The sequence below is a fragment of the Tachysurus fulvidraco genome, chromosome 20 (assembly GCF_022655615.1).
Source record: "Tachysurus fulvidraco isolate hzauxx_2018 chromosome 20, HZAU_PFXX_2.0, whole genome shotgun sequence".
Taxonomy (NCBI): domain Eukaryota; kingdom Metazoa; phylum Chordata; class Actinopteri; order Siluriformes; family Bagridae; genus Tachysurus; species Tachysurus fulvidraco.
The window spans coordinates 10,847,567-10,870,879 of record NC_062537.1 but is presented as its reverse complement, the minus strand read 5'-3'; the positions used below and the strand labels follow the sequence as shown (position 1 = coordinate 10,870,879).

Here is a 23,313-nt window from a genome sequence, read left to right as displayed (position 1 = left end):
TCACAGAACTGTGTGTGTAGTGTTTTTGTGTCACAGAAGTGTGTGTAGTGTTTTTGTGTCTAAGCACTGTGTTTGTAGTGTTTTTGTGTCACAGAAGTGTGTGTAGTGTTTTTGTGTCTAAGCACTGTGTGTGTAGTGTTTTTGTGTCACAGAAGTGTGTGTAGTGTTTTTGTGTCTAAGCACTGTGTGTGTAGTGTTTTTGTATCACAGAAGTGTGTGTAGTTTTTTTGTGTCACAGAACTGTGTGTGTAGTGTTTTTGTGTCTAAGCACTGTGTGTAGTGTTTTTGTGTCTAAGCACTGTGTGTGTAGTGTTTTTGTGTCACAGAACTGTGTGTGTAGTGTTTTTGTGTCTAAGCACTGTGTGTAGTGTTTTTGTGTCACAGAACTGTGTGTGTAGTGTTTTTGTGTCTAAGCACTGTGTGTAGTGTTTTTGTGTCTAAGCACTGTGTGTGTAGTGTTTTTGTGTCTAAGCACTGTGTGTGTAGTGTTTTTGTGTCACAGAACAGTGTGTGTAGTGTTTTTGTGTCACAGAACAGTGTGTGTAGTGTTTTTGTGTCACAGAACTGTGTGTGTAGTGTTTTTGTGTCTAAGCACTGTGTGTAGTGTTTTTGTGTCACAGAACTGTGTGTGTAGTGTTTTTGTGTCTAAGCACTGTGTGTGTAGTGTTTTTGTGTCTAAGCACTGTGTGTGTAGTGTTTTTGTGTCACAGAACAGTGTGTGTAGTGTTTTTGTGTCTAAGCACTGTGTGTGTGTGTGGTGTTTTTGTGTCTAAGCACTGTGTGTGTGATGTTTTTGTGTGTGTAGTGTTTTTGTGTCTAAGCACTGTGTGTGTAGTGTTTTTGTGTCACAGAACTGTGTGTGTAGTGTTTTTGTGTCACAGAACTGTGTATGTAGTGTTTTTGTGTCTAAGCACTGTGTGTGTGTGTGGTGTTTTTGTGTCTAAGCACTGTGTGTGTGATGTTTTTGTGTGTGTAGTGTTTTTGTGTCTAAGCACTGTGTGTGTAGTGTTTTTGTGTCACAGAACTGTGTATGTAGTGTTTTTGTGTCTAAGCACTGTGTGTGTGTGGTGTTTTTGTGTCTAAGCACTGTGTGTGTGATGTTTTTGTGTGTGTAGTGTTTTTGTGTCTAAGCACTGTGTATGTAGTGTTTTTGTGTCTAAGCACTGTGTGTGTAGTGTTTTTGTGTCTAAGCACTGTGTGTGTGTGTGGTGTTTTTGTGTCTAAGCACTGTGTGTGTGATGTTTTTGTGTGTGTAGTGTTTTTGTGTCTAAGCACTGTGTGTGTGTGGTGTTTTTGTGTCTAAGCACTGTGTGTGTAGTGTTTTTGTGTCTAAGCACTGTGTGTGTAGTGCTTTTGTGTCACAGAAATGTGTGTAGTGTTTTTGTGTCTAAGCACTGTGTGTAGTGTTTTTGTGTCACAGAACTGTGTGTGTAGTGTTTTTGTGTCACAGAACAGTGTGTGTAGTGTTTTTGTGTCACAGAACTGTGTGTGTAGTGTTTTTGTGTCTAAGCACTGTGTGTGTAGTGTTTTTGTGTCTAAGCACTGTGTGTGTAGTGTTTTTGTGTCACAGAACTGTGTGTGTAGTGTTTTTGTGTCTAAGCACTGTGTGTGTAGTGTTTTTGTGTCACAGAACTGTGTGTGTAGTGTTTTTGTGTCTAAGCACTGTGTGTGTAGTGTTTTTGTGTCTAAGCACTGTGTGTGTAGTGTTTTTGTGTCACAGAACAGTGTGTGTAGTGTTTTTGTGTCACAGAACAGTGTGTGTAGTGTTTTTGTGTCTAAGCACTGTGTGTGTGTGGTGTTTTTGTGTCTAAGCACTGTGTGTGTAGTGTTTTTGTGTCTAAGCACTGTGTGTGTAGTGTTTTTGTGTCACAGAACAGTGTGTGTAGTGTTTTTGTGTCTAAGCACTGTGTGTAGTGTTTTTGTGTCTAAGCACTGTGTGTGTAGTGTTTTTGTGTCACAGAACAGTGTGTGTAGTGTTTTTGTGTCACAGAACAGTGTGTGTAGTGTTTTTGTGTCTAAGCACTGTGTGTGTAGTGTTTTTGTGTCTAAGCACTGTGTGTGTAGTGTTTTTGTGTCACAGAACAGTGTGTGTAGTGTTTTTGTGTCACAGAACTGTGTGTAGTGTTTTTGTGTCACAGAACTGTGTGTGTAGTGTTTTTGTGTCACAGAACTGTGTGTGTAGTGTTTTTGTGTCACAGACTTATGTGTGTAGTGTTTTGTGTCTAAGCACTGTGTGTGTAGTGTTTTTGTGTCACAAAACTGTGTGTGTAGAGTTTTTGTGTCTAAGCACTGTGTGTGTAGTGTTTTTGTGTCACAGACTTGTGCATGTACTGCTATTGCTCAGTGCTAACAGTTTCATATTTTAGGTCTTGATAGATTTTAAATTTTAAATAGAAAAAAATTGATTTTGATAGATTTAGAATTCCATGACCACCCATCACTGTACTTACCCCGGATCACACTCTGGCCCTCGGGCTTTGTCCTGATGGTTCCAACACTCTCTACCACCAGCATGACTACTCTGTACTTTCATTTGTCTTTCATTGTGTCAGATCAACAACCGCTTCTTGTTTCAGACTATAGAATCCTACCTCAATTTATCTACAAGGATTTCCTGATTGAAAGAAGAAACGTTATGAAGTGAAACAAAGGAGGGAGGGCCGGAGAGAAGCGGCTCCTGATAAATGTCATTCCAGAAGAGCCTTCAAGTTCATATAGCAGCTGAGTCTTCACTAGGCACAAACACATCCCTCACATCTCATTTCTTACATTAAGACGCTGAGAGAAATGTCAGGCCAGATAACGGCCGTCTCCGCTCAGCCCCTGACATTAAAGGACAGCGACTGTGCAGACATGTGTGCGGTGTGTATATTGCTTTTGCAGAGCAGTGATTCTGAATAGCTCAGTCTTGGCTGCATGTGTTGCTGGTGCATGTCCTTTTGGTAATAATGGGTGAATTAAAAGTGGCACAGGTTGCCTGGGAGTTTAATAAAGCAGATAGATATGAAAATGATAAGCTGTGATAATGGTGGGTTTACTGTTGAGCACAAGACAGCAAGGTGCAAAATTCTAGGCTTTCAAATTTTAGACTATTATTTAAATACTGTCCCTGATATTTTTATATCTCATATATCCTCTGTTCTAATTTTCTGTAATAAGTCAAAAGTACAAGTATGATTATGAAATTGCTGATAATAACTGCACCTCTCCTCCACCCCCCACCCCCTCTCTTTCTCTCTCATTCCCCTTCACAACAATGCTTTTTACCTCGTCACCATTTGACACATCAAATCAACATACCTCAGTAGTGATATAAAGACTTCAAATGCATTAATGGCTTCTTGGTGTTGAAAAAAAAAACTGAATACACCCATGCCAGCTTAAGAGCTGAGGCTTTATGTAAAACGGAAATGGAAAAGTATTGATAAGAACATTAATTGCCTCCCAGGGCAAGAGGCCAAGGTGAAATTAGCATAAAAAGGTTTCTAAAGGGACAAGAGACAAGAAAAGTGTACAGTTTAGCGTCAGAAGGCCGATATTGAATGGTCCAGTGGGAAAGCATGTAAAAAAAACATAAACGTGAAGTAAATTGGAGTTTCAGGGATTTCCTTATTTTCTTTCTTTTCCATTTTAGCTGCTTTTCCTACCGTTTTAATTAAAGTCAGTGAATCGTCTACTTTCAGCCAGCGTACATAGTGAAACTGGATGTGTTTTTGAAAATAAAGCTGGCAAGAACTTTATTGGTCTCTGGGCTTTTAATAGATGTCCCATAGCCACAAAAAGAATTTCCTGCATTGCAAGAAACACATTTATAGAATCATATATATTTCAGGGATGCATTACGTCTCATTTCAACAGAACTGGTGCATACAGTACCTCCATGACTATGCTAGAGAGTCAAAGCCTCATCAATAATTCAGTATGAAGCCCACGTTCAATATCAGCTATTAGCAAAGGCAATGTCTGTGTTTTTTTGTTTTTTTTTTTTGCTGTGGTTTGTGATATTTGAAGCAGTTATAGTACAAAAAAGAAAGAGAGAAAAGTTCTAGAAATGAGAATGAACTCTTACCTCTAGCAGAGCGATATTTCCATATAATACTGGGTTCAGGTCGTCCAATTGCCAGACACATAAGACTGACGTTACTGCCCTCGTTTACCGTAATGTCTGTTGAGATGTTCACAATCCTGGCTGGAACTGCAACACATAATAGAAAGCGTTTCGACTTTAAATAAAATAAATACAATGAATCATTTAATCAAACAATGAATGATTCTTCAGAGTAAAATAAATCAGTAATTCTTCTTTTTGTTTTACTTGTAATTTCACCTTGCGTGCAAAATTTCAAAATCAGCTTCATTCTTTTCTGGTACTACAGGGAGCCAGCAAAGACAGTTTGAGTCCACATGAACAATATGCACACTGAGCAAGTCCTGTGGGATGCGTTCTTAAAAGCCGTTCTCTGTGGAGGCAGAACCCAGTGTACTCAAAAGCCAGGATGATGGAACACAGAAACGACTGTCCACCAGTCTGTAGGTAAAGAATTCTAGGACTAACCCCAGGGACAGACATCTCCCAGTTAACAACCAAGAATTTCTGCTGCTCCGGTAGCCTTGGGTGTGTATTTGCCTGATTTTTTTATGTTGTGGAGAAAATCATCGATACTAAAAAAAATTCCACTGAATCTCATGAACAGAACTATTTCGTTGTACTACTTTACTACTGACTACATCTACTTCTACTATTACTTTTACAACCACTAGTACATCTACTTCTTAAACTACATCTATAACTACTAACACAATTACTACTACTGTAGTACCTTTACTTTTACAACTACTATTATTTACAATTAACAATGCTATTGTTTCTACTAGTAATTCTACTACTATCATTACTTCTACTACTACTACTACTACTACTACTACTACTACTACTAATAATAATAATAATAATAATAATAACAATAAACACTATTGAAACAGCACCTTTCATAGATGCAAAACATGTGCAGGTACAAAAAAGAAATATGACAAAAAGTAAAAGTGTTTTGTGTTTTTTCTTTTTTTTAAGAGAGCTAACAATCAAATAAGATTTTATATTCACCTAGATTTTAGTTGAATCCACAACATGATAGAAACTATTGTGAAAAGCCTAACTGGGTAAAACTAGTCACCTTGTCTCTGTGTAGCCCGAACTCCAGCAGAGAAATGAGTCAGCCCTACTTTTTCCACAGCTTGATTGACATGATGCGATAGCTGTGTCGGGAATGCTGTTTACATAACCTATACTGCAAATGCAATGATGACAGCTTGCCTGTCTCCTCCATCTTCTCCTTTTCAGTGTGAGCCAAATGGGCAGCTAGAAACCTGGGAAGATATCATTTAACTGGTGCACTATCATGCCGGAATGTGCTATCTAGGTTTGCTGCAAAAGTAAATATTTCATGGTTAAACTACTAAATCTGCCACACACACACACACACACACACACACACACACACACACACACACACACACACACACACACACACACACACACACACAGAGTTGCAGTTAATAAACTCTGGCTAGATGTATGTACGATAGTAGGTGCAATGCAAAACACAACTTGATGCAGCGGCAAAAATCTGCTTGCATTTGTAATGTGTAATAATGTCTCAATTCATGAGGTTTTAAAGGGTAGAAGTGCGGAGAGTATTAGTACAGCTGACGTGCCATTAGATTCAGTGGTGGCTGGTGGGTTTTAAAACAGTGGAAGCACAGATGTCTATTATTGAACACTTTAACTGTCAGATTTTTTCAACTTCATTAAGAGACAATTGTGACATTCTATTAAGAATGATTTTATCATTTATTTTCCACAATAATTGCACCACTGTCCTTGATGAGACCAAAGAGGAAGTATAAAAATAAGACCTTCCCTTTGTCCTCTATGCTCACTGAGTTCTGAATAACATTGATCTTAAGTGTTCATGTTTCTTTCTGTTTAATTCTCAGCTTTTCCTCATAAGTATGTGCATCAATAGACCAAAATCTGGTTGACAATATGCTGCTAGCTAAAGTAGATAGATTTTACAGAAGAAAGTGGTGAGAACTAGCGCAATACACCTATAAATAAATAAACAACATATTTCTGAATGCAAATTTACATTTATATACAATATTTGCAAACATATGGATAAAATAATGTGATAGTTGTATAAAACTGGATTGACAATGACAAAGACAATTTATTTATATAGCACAATTAATTACAACTTCTGTCCAACAATGTGCTTTCCATGAGGTCAAACAGAAAAAAAAACACAACAAAAAAGCAGAAAAATTATAAAATCGTACAAATATCCCATCATCCATTTTGAAAATAAAAATGTCTTTAGCCTGGACTTAAGTATATTAAGAGAAGAGGTTAGTCTAATGCACAATAGCAAGGCGTTCCAGAGCCTGGGGGCAGCAATACAAAAAGCACGATCTCCCCTGCACTTAAGCCTCGACTTTGGGGTAAACAATAGATCCTGGTTGGAAGACCAAAGGGATCTAGGGGGTTTATACCCAGTCAGTAACTCAATGAGATAAGTGGGGGCCAAACCATTCAGAGATTTATAAACGAGGAGCAAAATTTTAAAATCCACTCTAAAACAAACAGGCAACCAATGTAGTGAGTGTAAAATAGGAGTAATATGCTCCCTCTTTTTTACCCCACATAAGAGTTGAGCAGCAGCATTTTGGAAAGCTGCAAGTGGGATAAAGCTGTCTGGCTGATCCCAAAATAAATCGAGTTACAGTGGTCCAGCCTAGATGAAATATAAACGTGAATTAGGTTTTCAAAATCTTTAAAAGAAAGGAAAGACTTAGCGTTTGAAAGCAGATGCAGCTTAAAAAAGCAAGCTTTGACGACTGAATTTATTTGTCAGTCATACTTTAAACCATCATCAAAAATGAAACCAAGACTTTTTACCCATGATTTCAAACACAAAGTCATGCCTCCCAAATCTAGTTTTGGGGAATTTGAAAATTCAGATGGACTAAAATCTATAATTTCAGTTTTCTTTTCATTGAAGATTAAAAAATGTAAGGAAAGCCAAGCCTTTACATCTTCCAAACATGCCATAAGAGACTCAAGACCCACAGAATTTCGTTTGACAAGCAAATAAAGCTAAGTGTCATCTGCATAGCAGTGAAATGACAAACCGTGTTTTCTAAAAATTGAGCCAAGAGGGAGCATATAGAAAGAAAAAAGCAAAGGAGCCAAAATAGAACCCTGAGGAACCCCACAGGGTAAAAACTCATTACTCAAGTAATGTTCACACATCTTGACTGAAAAATTTCTATTTGCTATTATTATCATTTCTTATATTCTAATTTAATAATCTAATATTATAATTTCTATTATTTTATAATATGATTTAAACCAATCTAGAGCAACACCTCTTAAACCAACACAATGTTCTAAACGCTCAATGAGAACAGCATGATCGACAGTATCGAAAGCATCTGTCAAATCTAAGAGCATAAGGACTGCAAAATCACCCGAATCACATGATTTTTACCTTCAAAAGTGCAGTCTCTGTAGAAAGGGATTCACAAAAAGCTGACTGAAAGGTTTCAAACATAGAATTATCAGCTAAAAATCTTTGTAACTGTGAAAACACAATTTTTTCCAGAATCTTTGAGATAAAAAGGCAGATTAGAAATGGGCCTTAAGTTTGTTAAAATTGATGAGTCCAGATTCTGTTTTTTAAGCGGTGGGTAAACCACGGCATGCTTTAAACAGTCAGGCATAATGCCAGATTCTAAACTGCAAGTAATGATGAACAAAAGATACGGAGCAACATCAATAAAAACTTGCTTAAATCAAAAAGGAGGAAGAATATCCAAAGCCGAGCCCGAGGGCTTAATCTGGAAGTGAGACTAGTTTAAACTGACTAAAAAAAGTATTGGCGATGGAGGGATTAAACGGATTAACAAACGAGGGAGTTATCCCCAGCCAGAGATCCCTAATTTTACTATCAAAAAATAATAAAAATTCTTCACATGATGGAGAAGAATCCTCAGAAAAAAGACAGGTCGACGGGTTGAGAGTGGCATTAATAATTTTATAGAGTTGTAGGTCTAGAACAGTTCTTGTTAATAATAGCTGACAAATGTCGACATTTTGCTTTCTGATATTTCAAGAGAGAGTCATTTAAAATCTCAAAAGAAACATGAAACCTGTCCTTTTTCAACCTTCGTTCTGCTCTTCTACAACAACGTCTGAGAAAACGAATAGAATCATCAATCCAGGGTTCAGAACGAGTTTTAGACTGAAAAGTCCTTAAAGGAGCCACATTAGAACAGGTGGAGTTAAACCTGGAGAGAAGTTCCTCGACTCGCATCACAGGAAAAATCTGCAATAGATGGCATCACTTCATGAAAAAATTATGAAAACGAGTCTTCGGTAGTATGAATAATACGCAGCGAAAAGCGGCCCCGAGATGAGACTTGTCATATGATCACTACAACAATTCCATTAGCATTTTTATAATTGGCAGTTACAAGGAAGAGGTCTTCTAATCGTCATATCATAAGCTGTACATCTGGTTGCAACAAAGATTACATTTAAAAAAAATAACAAATAAAATTTTTTTTTAAATGTTTTCTCAAGCAGAAATCAGGACAGGAGCAAAACTGGAAAGCCTGGTGTCCAGACAGTGTTAATCTTTACTCTATTAAAACACACTTGAATCTGCCATAAAATCTCAATGAAAAATGTTCAGCAAATGGAAACCTACGGGCATCCACAGGCTTTTGCGGACAATTTTACACAGGCTGCAGTGTCCATGCAAAACAGTTCACATTAATTAACTGAACATCACAATATGGACATTTGAGAGTTTAATTAGATAAAATATTGAATTTCACCAAGAAACATACTAAAAACACAGTGTAGATTCAGAGCAGTGGTGGCTCATGCGATTATGGCTCTGAGTTGTTAATCAAAGGATCGTGGTTCAAGGACCCAGCACTGCCAAGCTATCACTGTCGGGCCCTTGAGCAAGGCCCTTTACCCTTACTACTCCAGGCATGCTGTGTCATGGCCGACCCTGTGCTCTGACCCAAACCTCAGAATTCGGGAAATGTAAAGAAAGATTTTCACTGTGCTGTAATGTATATATTACAAAATAAAGGCTGCTTCTATTCTAGACACGTCGGTAAATATTTAATTGATATATTTTTAATAAAATTTTAGAGAAGGCTTTCTACCTAATAAAGCAATCACCTCATATTAAATTCAGGTGATCCTAAATACAAAACTGCTGTATACAGAATAAATCATTTTACAATTAATTATTTATGAATAATAATTTAAAATGTGTTGCTTTATTAATTGACACTGTCACACTGGTCCTTTCTAATCTGTAAACTTTTTTGTTAGATAAGGAATTCATTCTGTTCGACTTTGGGATATGTGCTATGACCAGCATTGCCGGATCTGTGTGATCAAAGCAGCTCAGCTTAAAAGTAATATAAAATAAATAATACATTTACCATTGTTCTAAAATTGTCCTATTTTATTGGACATTTCATCATGAATAAAAATACCTAAGATAATGAATAATAATAAATAAGGGCTTGTATTTCAAAGGTATCCCAAACACACATTACCGTCTATATTGGGTCAGCACATTTATGCCTTTAAATTAACCCTTTGACACCCCAATTGCCCCCTACCACACACACACACACACACACACACACACACACACACACACACACACACACACACACACACACACACACACACACACACACTATATGCCCCCATATGCATGAAAAGGGAATTCGTAGGAATGTTCTAATTGGGAATTTATCAATGGGAATGTTCTACTTACCCAAGTATTACCTGAGTATATTGAAAGTCAAGTGCAACTGATTAAACAGGTGAATTAAAACCTGCACCCATATCCCTGTAAGACTGGATAAGTTTGGACACCTCTGGTGTAGTAGTATAAGGCCATTGTATGAAATTCACTTTTATAATAATAATAATAATAATAATAATAATAATAATAATAATAATAAATATTTAAAATATCAATCGATCTATCCCTAAATACATGCATGAATCTAAAAACAAGAGTGGCATTACTCATTAATAACTGTAGGACAGAACTGTAGTTGCCTAGGTGAAATTAGCATTCATGTACATATTCTGGTACCTCAGGTAAATTAGCATGTTCTGTGAAAGAAAGCACTGGGTCATGCTATACGCAAGCAGATATGGTTGAAATAAGTGTTCTGTATCTCGTTGCTGTTCCAACCCTTCAACCCTAGAAATGAATATGCAGATTTGTTTTTTTTGCCAAATCAGCTGCTTGTGGTCATATTTATTAGCAATTGGCAGCTGGCACAAAATCAGACTTTAGACATTTGTTGCTGAGAGCTTTATTTTAGATTAAAAAAGAGTTATTTGTCACATCACAGTTTGATTTGGCAATTCAGTCAGTTTAAACAAGGCTACGATGTCCCCTAGAAAGCAATACTTCAGAGCAAAGATGTATCTATCAGTTGCTCTGTGTTGAATGCAACAATTGATCTATAACCTCTCAAAGCTTAAGTAGGTAATGTCTATGATTTCAAACAGCTGCCTATATCATAGGTATAGAGAACCTAGATGCCTTTGGGATAAGATTAAGACATCTCTGAAAGGTTAACTTTCAATTAAGTCGAACTGAGTTCAAAGTATTTGCAAAGATTTTTGTGAACATGACACACTGTGAAGCATTTGGAAGTAAGAATTATTAACACCTCAAAGAAAGAGAACAAGAAATTACTTTTGAATGGAGAAAACTTAGAACATACACGCTGTGTCAAAGAAATGGGTCAGAGTACTTTTTAACACAAAAGTCTTGCAGATCATTCAAATACGCACTTCATGTTAATACTCCTAACGCAGCTTCTTAACAGCTGAACTATTATCTGTGGGAGGCCATTAAATCTGAAGGGAACTACATTGACTTTCCTATGTGTGAAAAAGCAGTTTCAGATTTTTCTATTCCACAAAAGTAGTCTTGTAACTTTGCAGAGTTGCTGATTCCGTCTTTAGCAATTTGCTTAATTACAGTGTGACGTTAAAAATACAAATTGTCATGGACCATTTTTGTCTATATATATATATATATTGTGTGTGCGTGTGTGTGTGTGTGTGTGTGTGTGTGTGTGTGTATGTATGTGTGTGTGTGTGTTTGTGTGTGTCTGTGTGTGTTTACATTTAAGGACTTTAGGCAGGGGTTATGGAGGAGAATTGCTGCTTAGCTTATTTAAGCTTCTTTAATTGCTGCTTAGATTCAGCATCCCAAATTAGTTACCATTCAGTATATTTAGTTTTGCGACTGAATTTATAGCAGGATTAGTGATTTAATGTTGCTGCCTTAAGGTTTTTTTTTTTTTAGGAAGGCTGTGTTTATCATGAAATAACCTCAACTGTCTTGTCATTTTTGCATTTATATTACTATATCAATGAATAATTAACATACACATAGCAAAATAATGTTATTTTTACAAATATAAGTTTTTCTAAGTTCTGATTTTTATAATTGTTATAATAATCTTATAATTGTTGACATCTGAAATACTTAAATAACACTTGGTCAGTGGTGGTCCTTAGGTGGTCCCTTTCCACTGAATTAAAATGCACTTGTAATGAAAAGTGAAGTAAAGAGAAGTGCTCTTGGGCCACTTCCAAATAAACCCTAGTGAGATCTGATTGCTGTGAGAAGTCAATTCGCACCTGAATTAACAAACCCATAAGTGAGTGCAAATTGAGCCGTATGATGAAACTGTATTGTTGCAGGGGTATTAGGTGGGTTTTTAGGAAGAGGAATATAAATAAATAAATAAATAAATAAATAAATAAATAAATAAATAAATAAATAAATAAACAAATAAATAAATAAGACTTTTTCGGGCAATAGAAAAAAAAAATATATAAAAAAGATGTTGGTTCCTTACACTCCTTAGATGTTTTTATGACCAATGGAAGTTATTTTACAAGTACACTTTCTGTCATAATGATCCAACAATAATTGTTTTTTTTATTATACATATGCATAAACTTACTAAAAATTGAAAAACAAATGAAACGTATCTATTTCACATTGTTTCAGACTCAACATATGGCTGAGATATCTCATTTACAGTTGAGATTTTGTTGGCATTTAGTTTAATTACATTTGAATACACAAGACATTGAACTACAGTACAAACGATTTCTACACAGTTTAAGAAGGTATGTGCAGTATCACCGACTATACCGCTTTATGACAGCATATATTGACTAGTATGTCTGGGTAGAAGTGTACAGTTGTAGCACAAGGGTTTCTTTATATATTGATATTTAAATGCACTTTTTATAAAGATGACGATAAACTTGAAACAGGAAACTTCAATCTAACAGCCCAAGTGAAAATACCACTTCTCTTTTTTCTTCTCTTTCAGAAGAGAAAATGTTTCTTGGTCTGGGCATAGTGGGTATCCATAAATATTGCCTTACCGCTGTAATACAAAGTTGTATTTTATTGATCTTTATTGTTGTCTGGCAAATTTTGCGCTCAGCAGTGTCTTTTTATTTCGGCACAAAGTGCCACCATCGATGCAAGCTTACAAACTCAATATGTCTTGTGCTCAACAGGATCCCAACAATAAAGACCACCAAAATCACTGTCAGGGATCAGCCCGGACTTCTGGCCATGTGCTACTGTTATTGTTGTTGTCACGTGTCTGCTCTGCCTTCATCTGCTCCTCCTTGTCTCCACACCTGATCCTAATTGTATATCATTGTTTTGCATATAAATGTGAGCTACGTTGCCGTTACGTTTACCTTAGTCATTGTTAAGTGTCATCATCTGTATTGCTTTAGTTCTCGTCATTTACTGTCTTTGTCTTTATCATTTATTAAACCCCATTCATTTGAAGCTATCCTGTGTACGGGTCCGTCTCCTTCCTTCCCTGGTTGTGACAATAACTACACAATATATCTTTTATTCATTCTATTTATTTAATAATTTTTTCATTTCACGTCAGATCATTACATGAATTCATAAATTTGAGTTGGTTTACTAACTGATTAAGTGTTAAACATTAAAAATATATTTTAAAAAGTATATGTGTAGAGATCTATAAGATATTACACAAGTACATTTTTTTCATATCAATAATCAAAATCATATCGCTTCCTGTCACCCTGGGGAATCTATGACTCAAAAAAGCTGTCAGTTATTGAATTAGGAGATGGAGAAAGGCAATTGTTGAGCCTGTCACCACAGAATGGCATAGTGTCATTCAATTAGGGCGTCACAATGACAATAACAATTTCATATAGGACGACCTGAAACTTTTTCCATGTCATGAATGATCTCAATACAATATTCACAATGAATAGATTTGATACGGGTAGAATTAATGTGGATATCCCAGAACATTTGCAAAATAGGTTTTCATGTTTCATTCAACTACAAAAAGATAACTGGCAATTGATTCTTCAGAACAGAATGAGTGCCAGACATAAGAGAGTCCTATGATTGTCTGAAACATCAGAAGCTCTTTTTCTGAAAGCCACACAGGAAGACTGGTTGACCAAATATCAGCTTTGAGTTCAATGTAATATTAATATGCTATGTGACAATGTGGCTTTGCTTGTTTGATTTAATAAAATTGCTTTGCTTTTAGGCCAGTAGACAGAAACCAAACAGCAGTTTAACAGATCAAATATTTTGTGCTCTGATTGCCAGTCCTATCTTTATAACGATACTAAAGGCCTGTAATTGAGGCAGAGGAAGACCATGGAGGTACTTTATGGAGACAAGAGACAAGACCATGGAGGGCCTGCTTTATCCTGATTGAAGGTTGGAGGTAAATGTCATCATTGTGCTGCAGTCCTCCATGGTCTTGTCTCCAGGCCATCTTGAATATACCTTCTTAAATTTCTGTACTATTTTCAACCTTTCCTTTTCATCTTCTTTATATGAGGGCCACTTACAGCAAAAAAGCACTAGGGTACAGCAGTGAACAAGTGATATTCAGTTCAATTTAATTTAATGCACTTTTAACAAAAGACACTGTTGCTTTTTTTTACAGGATTAGTAAACTTTACAATTTTTTTTGTTATATTTATCCTTAATGAGCAAGCCAGAGGCAACAGTGAAAAGAGACGATATCAGGAAGAAACCTTGAGATGATCTAGCCTCAAAATGGAATCCATCTTCATCTGGGTGACCTCAGATAGTGTGACTGTCAGTAATTTCCTTTCTATAACTGTATGTTACATAAGTCACGTGCAAGCCTTCGAGCAACTTATGAGCATGAGCATCACCGTTATTTCTGAATAAATTATAGTCTTGAGTTGCAAAACCAAATGTGGTAACAACAGTCCAAACCCACCTCCATGATCTCCAAGTGGTACTATCCACAGCAATCCCATGTATCTCCAGGCTGTCTACATGGAGCCATCCTTGACAGCAGTGGTATATAATGTTATTGTACATGTTTTGTCTTTGTGACAACGCATTGACTTACAGTGGCTTCAGTGTAAGTTCAAATCTAATGGTTTCAAAATTAAATGTCCTTTAATAAACCTCATTTGGATGAATAAAGTCGCGTCTCTTCTAATAGAGCTGAGAAATTAAACAAGAGGAAGTTAATAAGAGTGTTGAAAACACTACAACAGGATGCTGCTGAGACTGTGATGACATAGTGCTGTGAAATACTTTAATAGTTAAGATGAGAAATAAGAAGTGGTGATATATTTAAGACAGTGCATCCTTACAGTATATTATTCAAATGCTTAATATGAGAATTTGTTTCCTCACAGCTGGAAGAAGAATATTGCCAGGTTTCTTTCACAAACTACTTCTTCATATAGTAACTGCTGAATATAGTCAATGTTAAAGATGACTGCCACAAACATTCCTAAAAATACACTGGCAATATTGAAAAGACTTTTAATGAGACACGGTGCCAACACCATACCCACAACAACACCATGTGCTTCAACGCCATCCCCACCCCATCACCATGTGCCCCAACAATATACCCAACACATCCAACATTTGCAGTCATATATAATGTTATTGTACATGTTCTGTCTTTGTGACAACGCACTGACTCACAGTGGCTTCTGTATAAGTTCAAATATAAAGGTTTCAAAATTAAAGGTCCTTTAATAAACCTCATTTGGATGAATAAAGTAGCGTCTCTTCTAATAGAGATGAGAAATTAAACAAGTTAAGTTAAGAAAGTAAGTTAAGAGGAGTGTTAAAAACACTACAACAGGATGCTGCTGAGACTGTGATGACATAGTGCTGTGAAATACCTTAATAGTTAAGATGAGAAATAAGAAGTGGTGATATATTTAAGACAGTGCAATACTGAAAAGACTTTTAATGAGATATGGTGCCCCAACACCATACTCACAACACCATGTGGCTCAACGCCATCCCCACCCCATCACCATGTGCCCCAACAATATACCCAACACATCAACATTTGCCCCAACACCAATTCCACCCCTTGACATGTGCCCCAAAAACCAGCCCCACCCCTTCCGCTATAGCCCCAACCCCATCCCGACCCCAAGTGGACCAATGACAGTCACACCCAGCCCCCTAGTGCCTCAATCTTATTCAAAACTCATTCCCTAGTGTCTCAGCATCTCATCCTACCAATGATTTCAGCAATATTTTAAACATAGTTTTTCCAGTATGTAATGTGAACATGTTTTGCATGTTGCTCTATTTGAAGTTTGTGAATTTTTTTACTAGTATGGGTCAATTTTGTACACATGTAAAATGACTACAGATCCATGTGTCACATGCATCTAGTGTAAAAGGCCACACTGAATAAAATGAAGCATTTGCTTTGTCTGGTGTAAAATGGGCTGTTTTACTGTCAAGGTTGCTGAATTATTAACATTCATTAACATTCTTGTGGGAATGATAGTCTGCATTATCACTGTCCCCATTCCCATATAGCTCCCTAGTACATATTTGATCACATTCTAAAAGAGAAGACTTTGTAGGTCCATATTTACATACACAATGTCCTTCAAAAAATTAAGGTTGCATTAAAGATCTTCAAAACATTGATGCTTGCATGCAAAGTTAAAAATAGACCATCACCTTTTAATCTCAAAGCTTTTGTCACTCCTTGCACTGCATCTCGCCCTGCACTGCTCAACTGGTCCCACCATCCCTCAGGGTAAGAGGTACCGTAGGTACATCAAGACTCTTTTCTGTTCTGGCACTGAGGTGGTGGAATGAACTTCCCCTTGATGTCCGAACAGCTGAGTCACCGGCCAGCTACCTCTTCCTGAAACACTTAAACTAGCACTTATTTTCCCTGTTTGTTCTATGTATACTTAAAAAAGAAAACATCTCCCAACAGAGTTTTAGCTTGATGATATCCTAAGTCTGTAACTTAGTGAACCAGTGTTGATGTATTCATTGATAGAGACTTCATTGATAGCACTTTTGTACGTCACTCTCCTCTCTTTAATTGCCATTAAAACCCCATTAGCATCACATTGTGCAAATTAAACATATGGACAACACAATAATTAAATAAACATGCATGTAAAACAATAGCTTAAACTTAACACATGGACATGGGTGTCAAAATATCTAGACAGTCTTGATCTCATGGATTTTTCTGCACATTCCAATCCTTATACTGTATATGCTGACGTTTTTTTCAGCCTCTCACTTCTATTATGCTGACATGCAGCGGGGTGCGGATGGGGTTAAAGGAATTGGCAAGCCGGCAGGGCACCCAAAGAACTCTGTCAGTGAAAAATGGACTCCACACTGCCTGTGCTGAACTAGCTGCCACTAATGTGTTACATGGGCAAATTGCTGAGGACTCTTTTCCCATTTACATTCTCATAACACAGCTGAATCCTTCCAACGGCTCATTACTGCTGTTTAAAATGAGGAAAAAGGCAGCTTCACAATCCAATAAACGAGAATTGAGGCTTATTACACAAATGTGCAGCTAGTTGAGAGGCCGTCAGATATATTCCCCTAAGGAGGAGAAGGTTTCAGCACTAATCTAAAACAAAGACACATCAGTTCACTCGAACAGAGGAGGGGGAATAACCCTGGCTCCTGTGTGTAGTGGTGTCTAATTGAATTGAATGAGTCTTGCACTTTGACACATAATGCCAGATAACTCAAAGGACATACTGGTCATAAACTATTTTAGAATCTTTAAACAGAGACACAGGATCTCATTAGTCATTCAGACACAGTTTCCTTGAAATGCACAGAAAGATGGTTTTCAAAGTGGGGTTTCAGGAACCCTCGGGGGGCCATATGTTTGCTTTTGCTATACACTGAAGTCATCTGGGTTTGAGATCAAAATGATAAGATGATAGAAGATACATACATTTTCATACATAGAAGACATACATACATAGAAGATACATTTTCAATTTTCAAGTGAGCAAAAGCATTGGAACTAATTAGAACAATCTTAAAGTAAATAGCACAATAATTGGTTCAGCAATAACTGCCATCACAAAAAACAGGTGCATTCTTCTTCTTTTCATGCTTTGCTCAGTTCTTGTTCAGTTCCCAGTGCTTGTTTTGAGAGGTTATGTCCTTCAGTCTCCTCTTCAAGAAGTGGTATTCTGCTCAATTGGTTTAAAGTCTGGTGATTTACTTGACCAGTTTAAATCTTACCACCTTTCTTTCCTTCAACAAAGTCCTTTGTTTTTTATGTAAGTTGTCAGACCTCTGAATTCCTCCCATTGCTACCATCAGGAGTTACATCATCAGTAAAGATTAGTGAGCCTGTTCCAGAAGTAACCATGTAAGTCCCGGCCATGACACTACCTACACCTGCTTGAATGATGAGTTCATATGTATTGGATCATAAGCACATCCTTTCTTTCTACACAGTTTGGCCTTTTCATAATTTTGGTTGGCATCTTGTGGTTTGGCCTCTATATTTCTGCTCTCAAAGACCTCTTCAAGCGATGGATTGAGATACCTTAACATTTGCCCTGTGGAAGTCTGATATCTCTGACTGTTGTTTTGGGTTTTTTCTTCCCTGCTGCCAATGCAAAAATGTTTTTATCATCAACTGTTGTTTTTCTTGGCAAACCTGTTCCATGTCTGGTTGTTAGTGCACCAGTGGTTTCTTTCTTTTTCAAGACATGCCAATTGGGTGAACTGTCCAATGCTTGTGCAGTGGTTCTGACCAATTTCCCTGTTTTCTCAGCTTCAATATGGCTTGCTTTTGTTCCAAAGACAGCTGGTTTATCCTTTTAACAACAAATGCAGTCTTCACAGGCAAAACCCAGGGAACAAAACAAATGCAACATCGCTATTAATTGATAAATTAATTGATAATAGCATACAGAGCTATTAATTGATTTTTTTTTAAGAACGTATATGCTTGCACCAAAAGTAGTTCTCATATTATAAATTACATTTTTTTAAAAATATTTATAAAACAGTTCATTCAGACAGTTCTGAATGATGCAACCTCAATCAATAGATATCAACTAAACAATACAGTACTTTTATACATTTCTGCTTAGTAAAATAACTTATTGGATGCTTTGAAATATGGAATGTAAAAATATGAAATGAAAAATAAAAATATAAATAAATAATTACAGAAATGACTAGCGAGTCACTCCATGTACAATTGAGGCGGTGTACAATGGCCTTGGGCATCAATGGGGAATAAAACTTTAATTAGGAACAGATACAGCTGGAAATCTGCATGTGCTTTTTGTTCTGATTTTACTAAGCTAGCTTTACCCAATCATTTGTACCCTGACTGTGCACACTGAGAGGTGGAATCAGTGGAACATATGGTGTGTTATCATCACCTCCAACACCCTACATGCACAGGGACAGACACCTACACTGCTCTCCTTCCTCACTCTCTCTGACTCGCTCCATCCGCCCCAAAAAATCTGGTTCTCTTTGCTCTCACGTGACTCACTTCAAACTCCAACTCATTTACTGCATATGGACGGAGGAGACTCTTAACTGCCAGACACCAAACTGTAAACCCTAAACCAAACTTTTTAAAGATACTTTAATAAAACATCTTTACATGAATCCTCCTGTTAACAGAGATATATTACTTTCTTTCCCATTAAGGTCTTAAGGGAAAAACTAGAAAAAAGAAACGGGTACTCCCAGTAGACCTGTATATTATAAAAATACACAGTTCTTAAAAAAAACAAGTAGTACTTCTTCACTTGTAAGTGTACTTGTATGTGCACATGATTTGGGTTTCATGTCAACACTATTAAAACAAAAATGTATGTCATGTAAGTAATAATCCAAAATGGAGTGAGGTCTATGCTGATTAGTTTGAATGAATTATAGGGTGGTGTGATGAGGGATAGTACAAACAGCCTATCCTGAAGTCTTTTGCCACAGCAATATTGAAAATCCACAAATTAGTTTCTGTTATCATCACCATTCTAGCCGCTTTAAACAGCATTAAAAGTCCTCTGTCTTCTGAAGACTCTCACACGGTGGAAAACACAACAATGTTTACAAAGCACTGACACTCGGAACATTCCATACGTAAATGTTAAACAAACACACTCCTTACAAAATGAATTACCAAATAAACAATTATTTACACACACACACACACACACACACACACACACACACACACACACACACACACACACAAACACACACATATATATATATATATATATATATATATATATATATATATATATATATATATATTAGACTTAGACTGTGTAGACTGTAAGCTTGTAAGTCACTGTGAATAAAACCATAGAAACTGTAACATTAGAATTAATCAACAGCATCTTAATAATTGAAATCAAAACTTCACAAGTACTGGTGTTTATTTATTTATTTATTTATTTATTTATTTATTTATTTATTTATTTATTTATTAATTATATTATTTAAAATGTATATTTATTTATCTTTACTAGCTGTATTCATGAAACTAGCTGTATTCCTGAAACTAGCATTAAATTTCTGGTTAAATATTTGCACTTTTTGACTATACTGTAGAGTTAAAGGTAATCTAACTGTGGGGATGTGGTAGCCTAGTGGTTAAGGTGTTGGGCTACCAATCGTAAGGTTGTGAGTTTGATTCCTATGTCCACTAAGCTGAGCAAGGCCCTTAACCCTCAGTTGTATAAAAATGAGATAAAAAAAATGTAAGTCACTCTGGATAAGGGTGTCTACTTAATGCTGTAAATTATTTATGATCGAACTATCTGCTTTCAACAAGATTAGAATGGGTTTTATTTTGACTCTGGTTCCTCTAAAGGTTCCTAATATCATTGTCAGATGTTTTTCCTTGTCAATAATGTGGGTTTGCACATTCGGGATATATTTTTTTTAATTTATATTTATATCCTGAAATTACATTTCTGTAAAGCTGGTTGTAACAATGCCCATTGTTAAAAATGCTATACAAATAAAATGTAACTGAACTGACTTGAACTAGCTTCTTTATCATGGTATGTACTGAGAACCTATCCCAGAAACAATGGGTGAGAGGATGGATTATACCCTGGCCCTGACACCCAGAGGAATACAGTCTGTAATCTGAGAGCAGGCTCAAAACAGTGGCCCTACTGTATATCTGTAAGGCAGCAATTCTACCAGCTGCACCACCACTTCACCCTACAACCACTTCATCCTCATATACTATTTAGTAAATAATTAAAAGTACTACATACATGGCTCATAAAATGTATAGGATACATTAACAGATCTTGCTAGGCTACAGTTAGCTAATTTTAGTGTTACTGCTGTGGTACGAAAACTATCCATCATCCAATCACAGCTAGCTAGGAGTGATTCTATGGAGGATGCTTTCATGGACAGAGAAGAAGACAGTTGACAAATTGTGTAGATAATCTATTACAATGAGTAATTTATATGTTAGATTTACAAATGAGTGCAGCTACAGGATTTACATTTACATTAACATTTATTCATTTAGTAGAGGCTTTTATCCAAAGTGACTTACAAATGAGAAAATACAAGCAAGCGATAAATCCTGCAGAGGACAATACAAAGAACTATACAAGATTTGTAACTGAGTGCTAGAAGAACAAAGTGCACAGAATAGAGGTATAAGACTTAAGTGCAGATTTTAAGGGACAGGTTAAGGGTTAGGTAAGTGTTCACTACACTTTTAAAACAAAACAACATACCCAATAGTTTAAATAAAATTCGTAAATACGTGTAAATAGGTTTCTACTTTGGATTTGCACTGCACAATGAACACATTCATCATGATCTCCTGGGCTCCATCGTGGCCCAGACCAGGATAAAGTGCTTAGTGATGATTAATGAATGATTTGATAGACAGATGGATACATAGATGCATGATCAGATGAATGAATTAATAAATGAATGAATAAATTAGACATATTTTGAGAGGTATATTATAATTCTTTTTTAAAATCAGTTAAATATGAGCAAACAACTGGCCTTCTTATAGTCTTAGCAAGTGAAAATTGCATAGTCCCCTTAAATATACAAGAATTGAGAACCTACTCAGTTGGGCACTGTGAATGAGATGTTAAAAGTCTAAAATTGAGGTACAATTTTTATCTGTAGCATAATATTTCAGGAGCAAATAGCAATTCATGACAAATAGTACTGGAACATCAGCATTTACACGTTAAGCTGACAAAAATGTCTCACTCTAGTCAAGCTTCTGCTGTTACTTTTATCTTCCCATGACACTCCTAAATTCAGCATCAAATCTAAACTTCATTTGAAAAAGGCATTCTGGGACTCTACCTTACGTTTCGATTTTGTCTACATGAATTCTTTTTTCATGTAGACAGCACACAGCTCAACAAAACACCATACGCCTCACCCCTCATTGTTCCACGGCCACTTTTCTCTCGAGAATTAATAAAAAGTTTCTTCTTGTCACCTGTCTATATTACAAGGGCCACCCAAAGCACCTGACACCCAATACACCATGCAATATGTCCTAGTCTTAAAGCACAGGCACTTTAAATTTGCATCAATTACGTTGCACTTGCTTCTGATGCTGAATGTGATCTACGCGCTCATGTTCCCAACGGAACATATTTACGTCCTTGCAGTATCCAGGCAAAACAATCTTTACTGCTGCCTTCTGACAACTGGCATTTGCTTCCCTCTAAATCACTGACATGCGTAGCAGGCACTTGGAGAGAAGGTTTGTTTTTGAGAGGGCACTGTCACAGCAGGATGTTGATTGGTGAAAGCTTGTTAGACCAAAAAGTTGACAGAACAGTGAATGGCAGTGCCGAGCACATTGGCCGTGTGTGTGTGTGTGTGTGTGTGTGTGTGTGTGTGTGTGTGTGTGTGTGTGTGTGTGTGTATGGATTTTAGCACCCCATGCTTCACCTGGCTGGAACAGTGCAGCTGAGGCCAACTAGAGTTCATCTATTCCCAACACTGAAATGCTCTAGTTGTGAGACTAGTGACTGATACTGACTGTAGATGCTGCAATATAAGACATTTGTGTGAAATGCATCCAGATAACCTTCACATATTTTCATACTAACTTCCTTTTTTACTGCCTAGCAAAAATTGCCTCAGTGACTTAGATCTCTTTTAATTTCCTAGAACTCCATTTAGAACATCAATACATGTTCTTGTGATTATATATGGAATATAAATGGTTTATGAATACGTTATTACAGAAAAATAAGGCAGCGTGTACAAATTGACAACAAAGGCTTTCCTTTCCACAAAAGGTCCCCGGGATAAGCTAGAAGCTAGGACTGAAGAACGTTTTTATTGTGAGTGTGTTGAGGACCAAAAAAAATTCCAGGACATACTGTATGCTAGAGAAGCTAGGAAAGATGCAAAAATGAGAAGAGAAGAATGGAACAAAGGCAAACAAAGTGGAAAAGAAATTGCGAGTGTTCACGAGAGAGAAACAAGACCCAGGAAGCCTGTTTTGTCCCCCACTGACTGTACAGCATTTATCATGCAAATGTCAGTGTTACAGGATCTCTGATGGGATGTTAGACTTTGACTGATCATTTGTATTGCACGACAGAGAAAAATGTATCTGGGCCTAGATGTCTGCTAGCTTGCAAGGTATTCTGCTTTGTTCAGTGCTGAAATATGACTCAGTTTTGTGCTTAAGAAGTTTGTTGCTTCTTAAATGTTTTATCAATTGGGAATCTGTCATGTAGGTTTCAGTGGACACCCTTCCTTTAAACTACCATTTCAGTGAGCAATGTAGGAACCAGGTCACATACATTGCTGGTCAACCTAGAAGGTGTACACTTTG

The 23,313-nt window shown here is 36.6% G+C and overlaps 1 protein-coding gene across 2 annotated transcripts in view; it reads right to left on the bottom strand.

The window, feature by feature from the left end:
• opcml (opioid binding protein/cell adhesion molecule-like) overlaps positions 1–23,313 on the bottom strand; it is a 220,098-nt gene that overhangs the window by 38,783 nt on the left and 158,002 nt on the right. For both annotated transcript variants that reach the window (XM_027160887.2, XM_027160880.2), the window contains one exon: positions 4,070–4,195. In XM_027160887.2, coding sequence (XP_027016688.1) covers positions 4,070–4,195 — 126 coding nt within the window. The remainder of the gene's footprint in view (positions 1–4,069; positions 4,196–23,313) is intronic.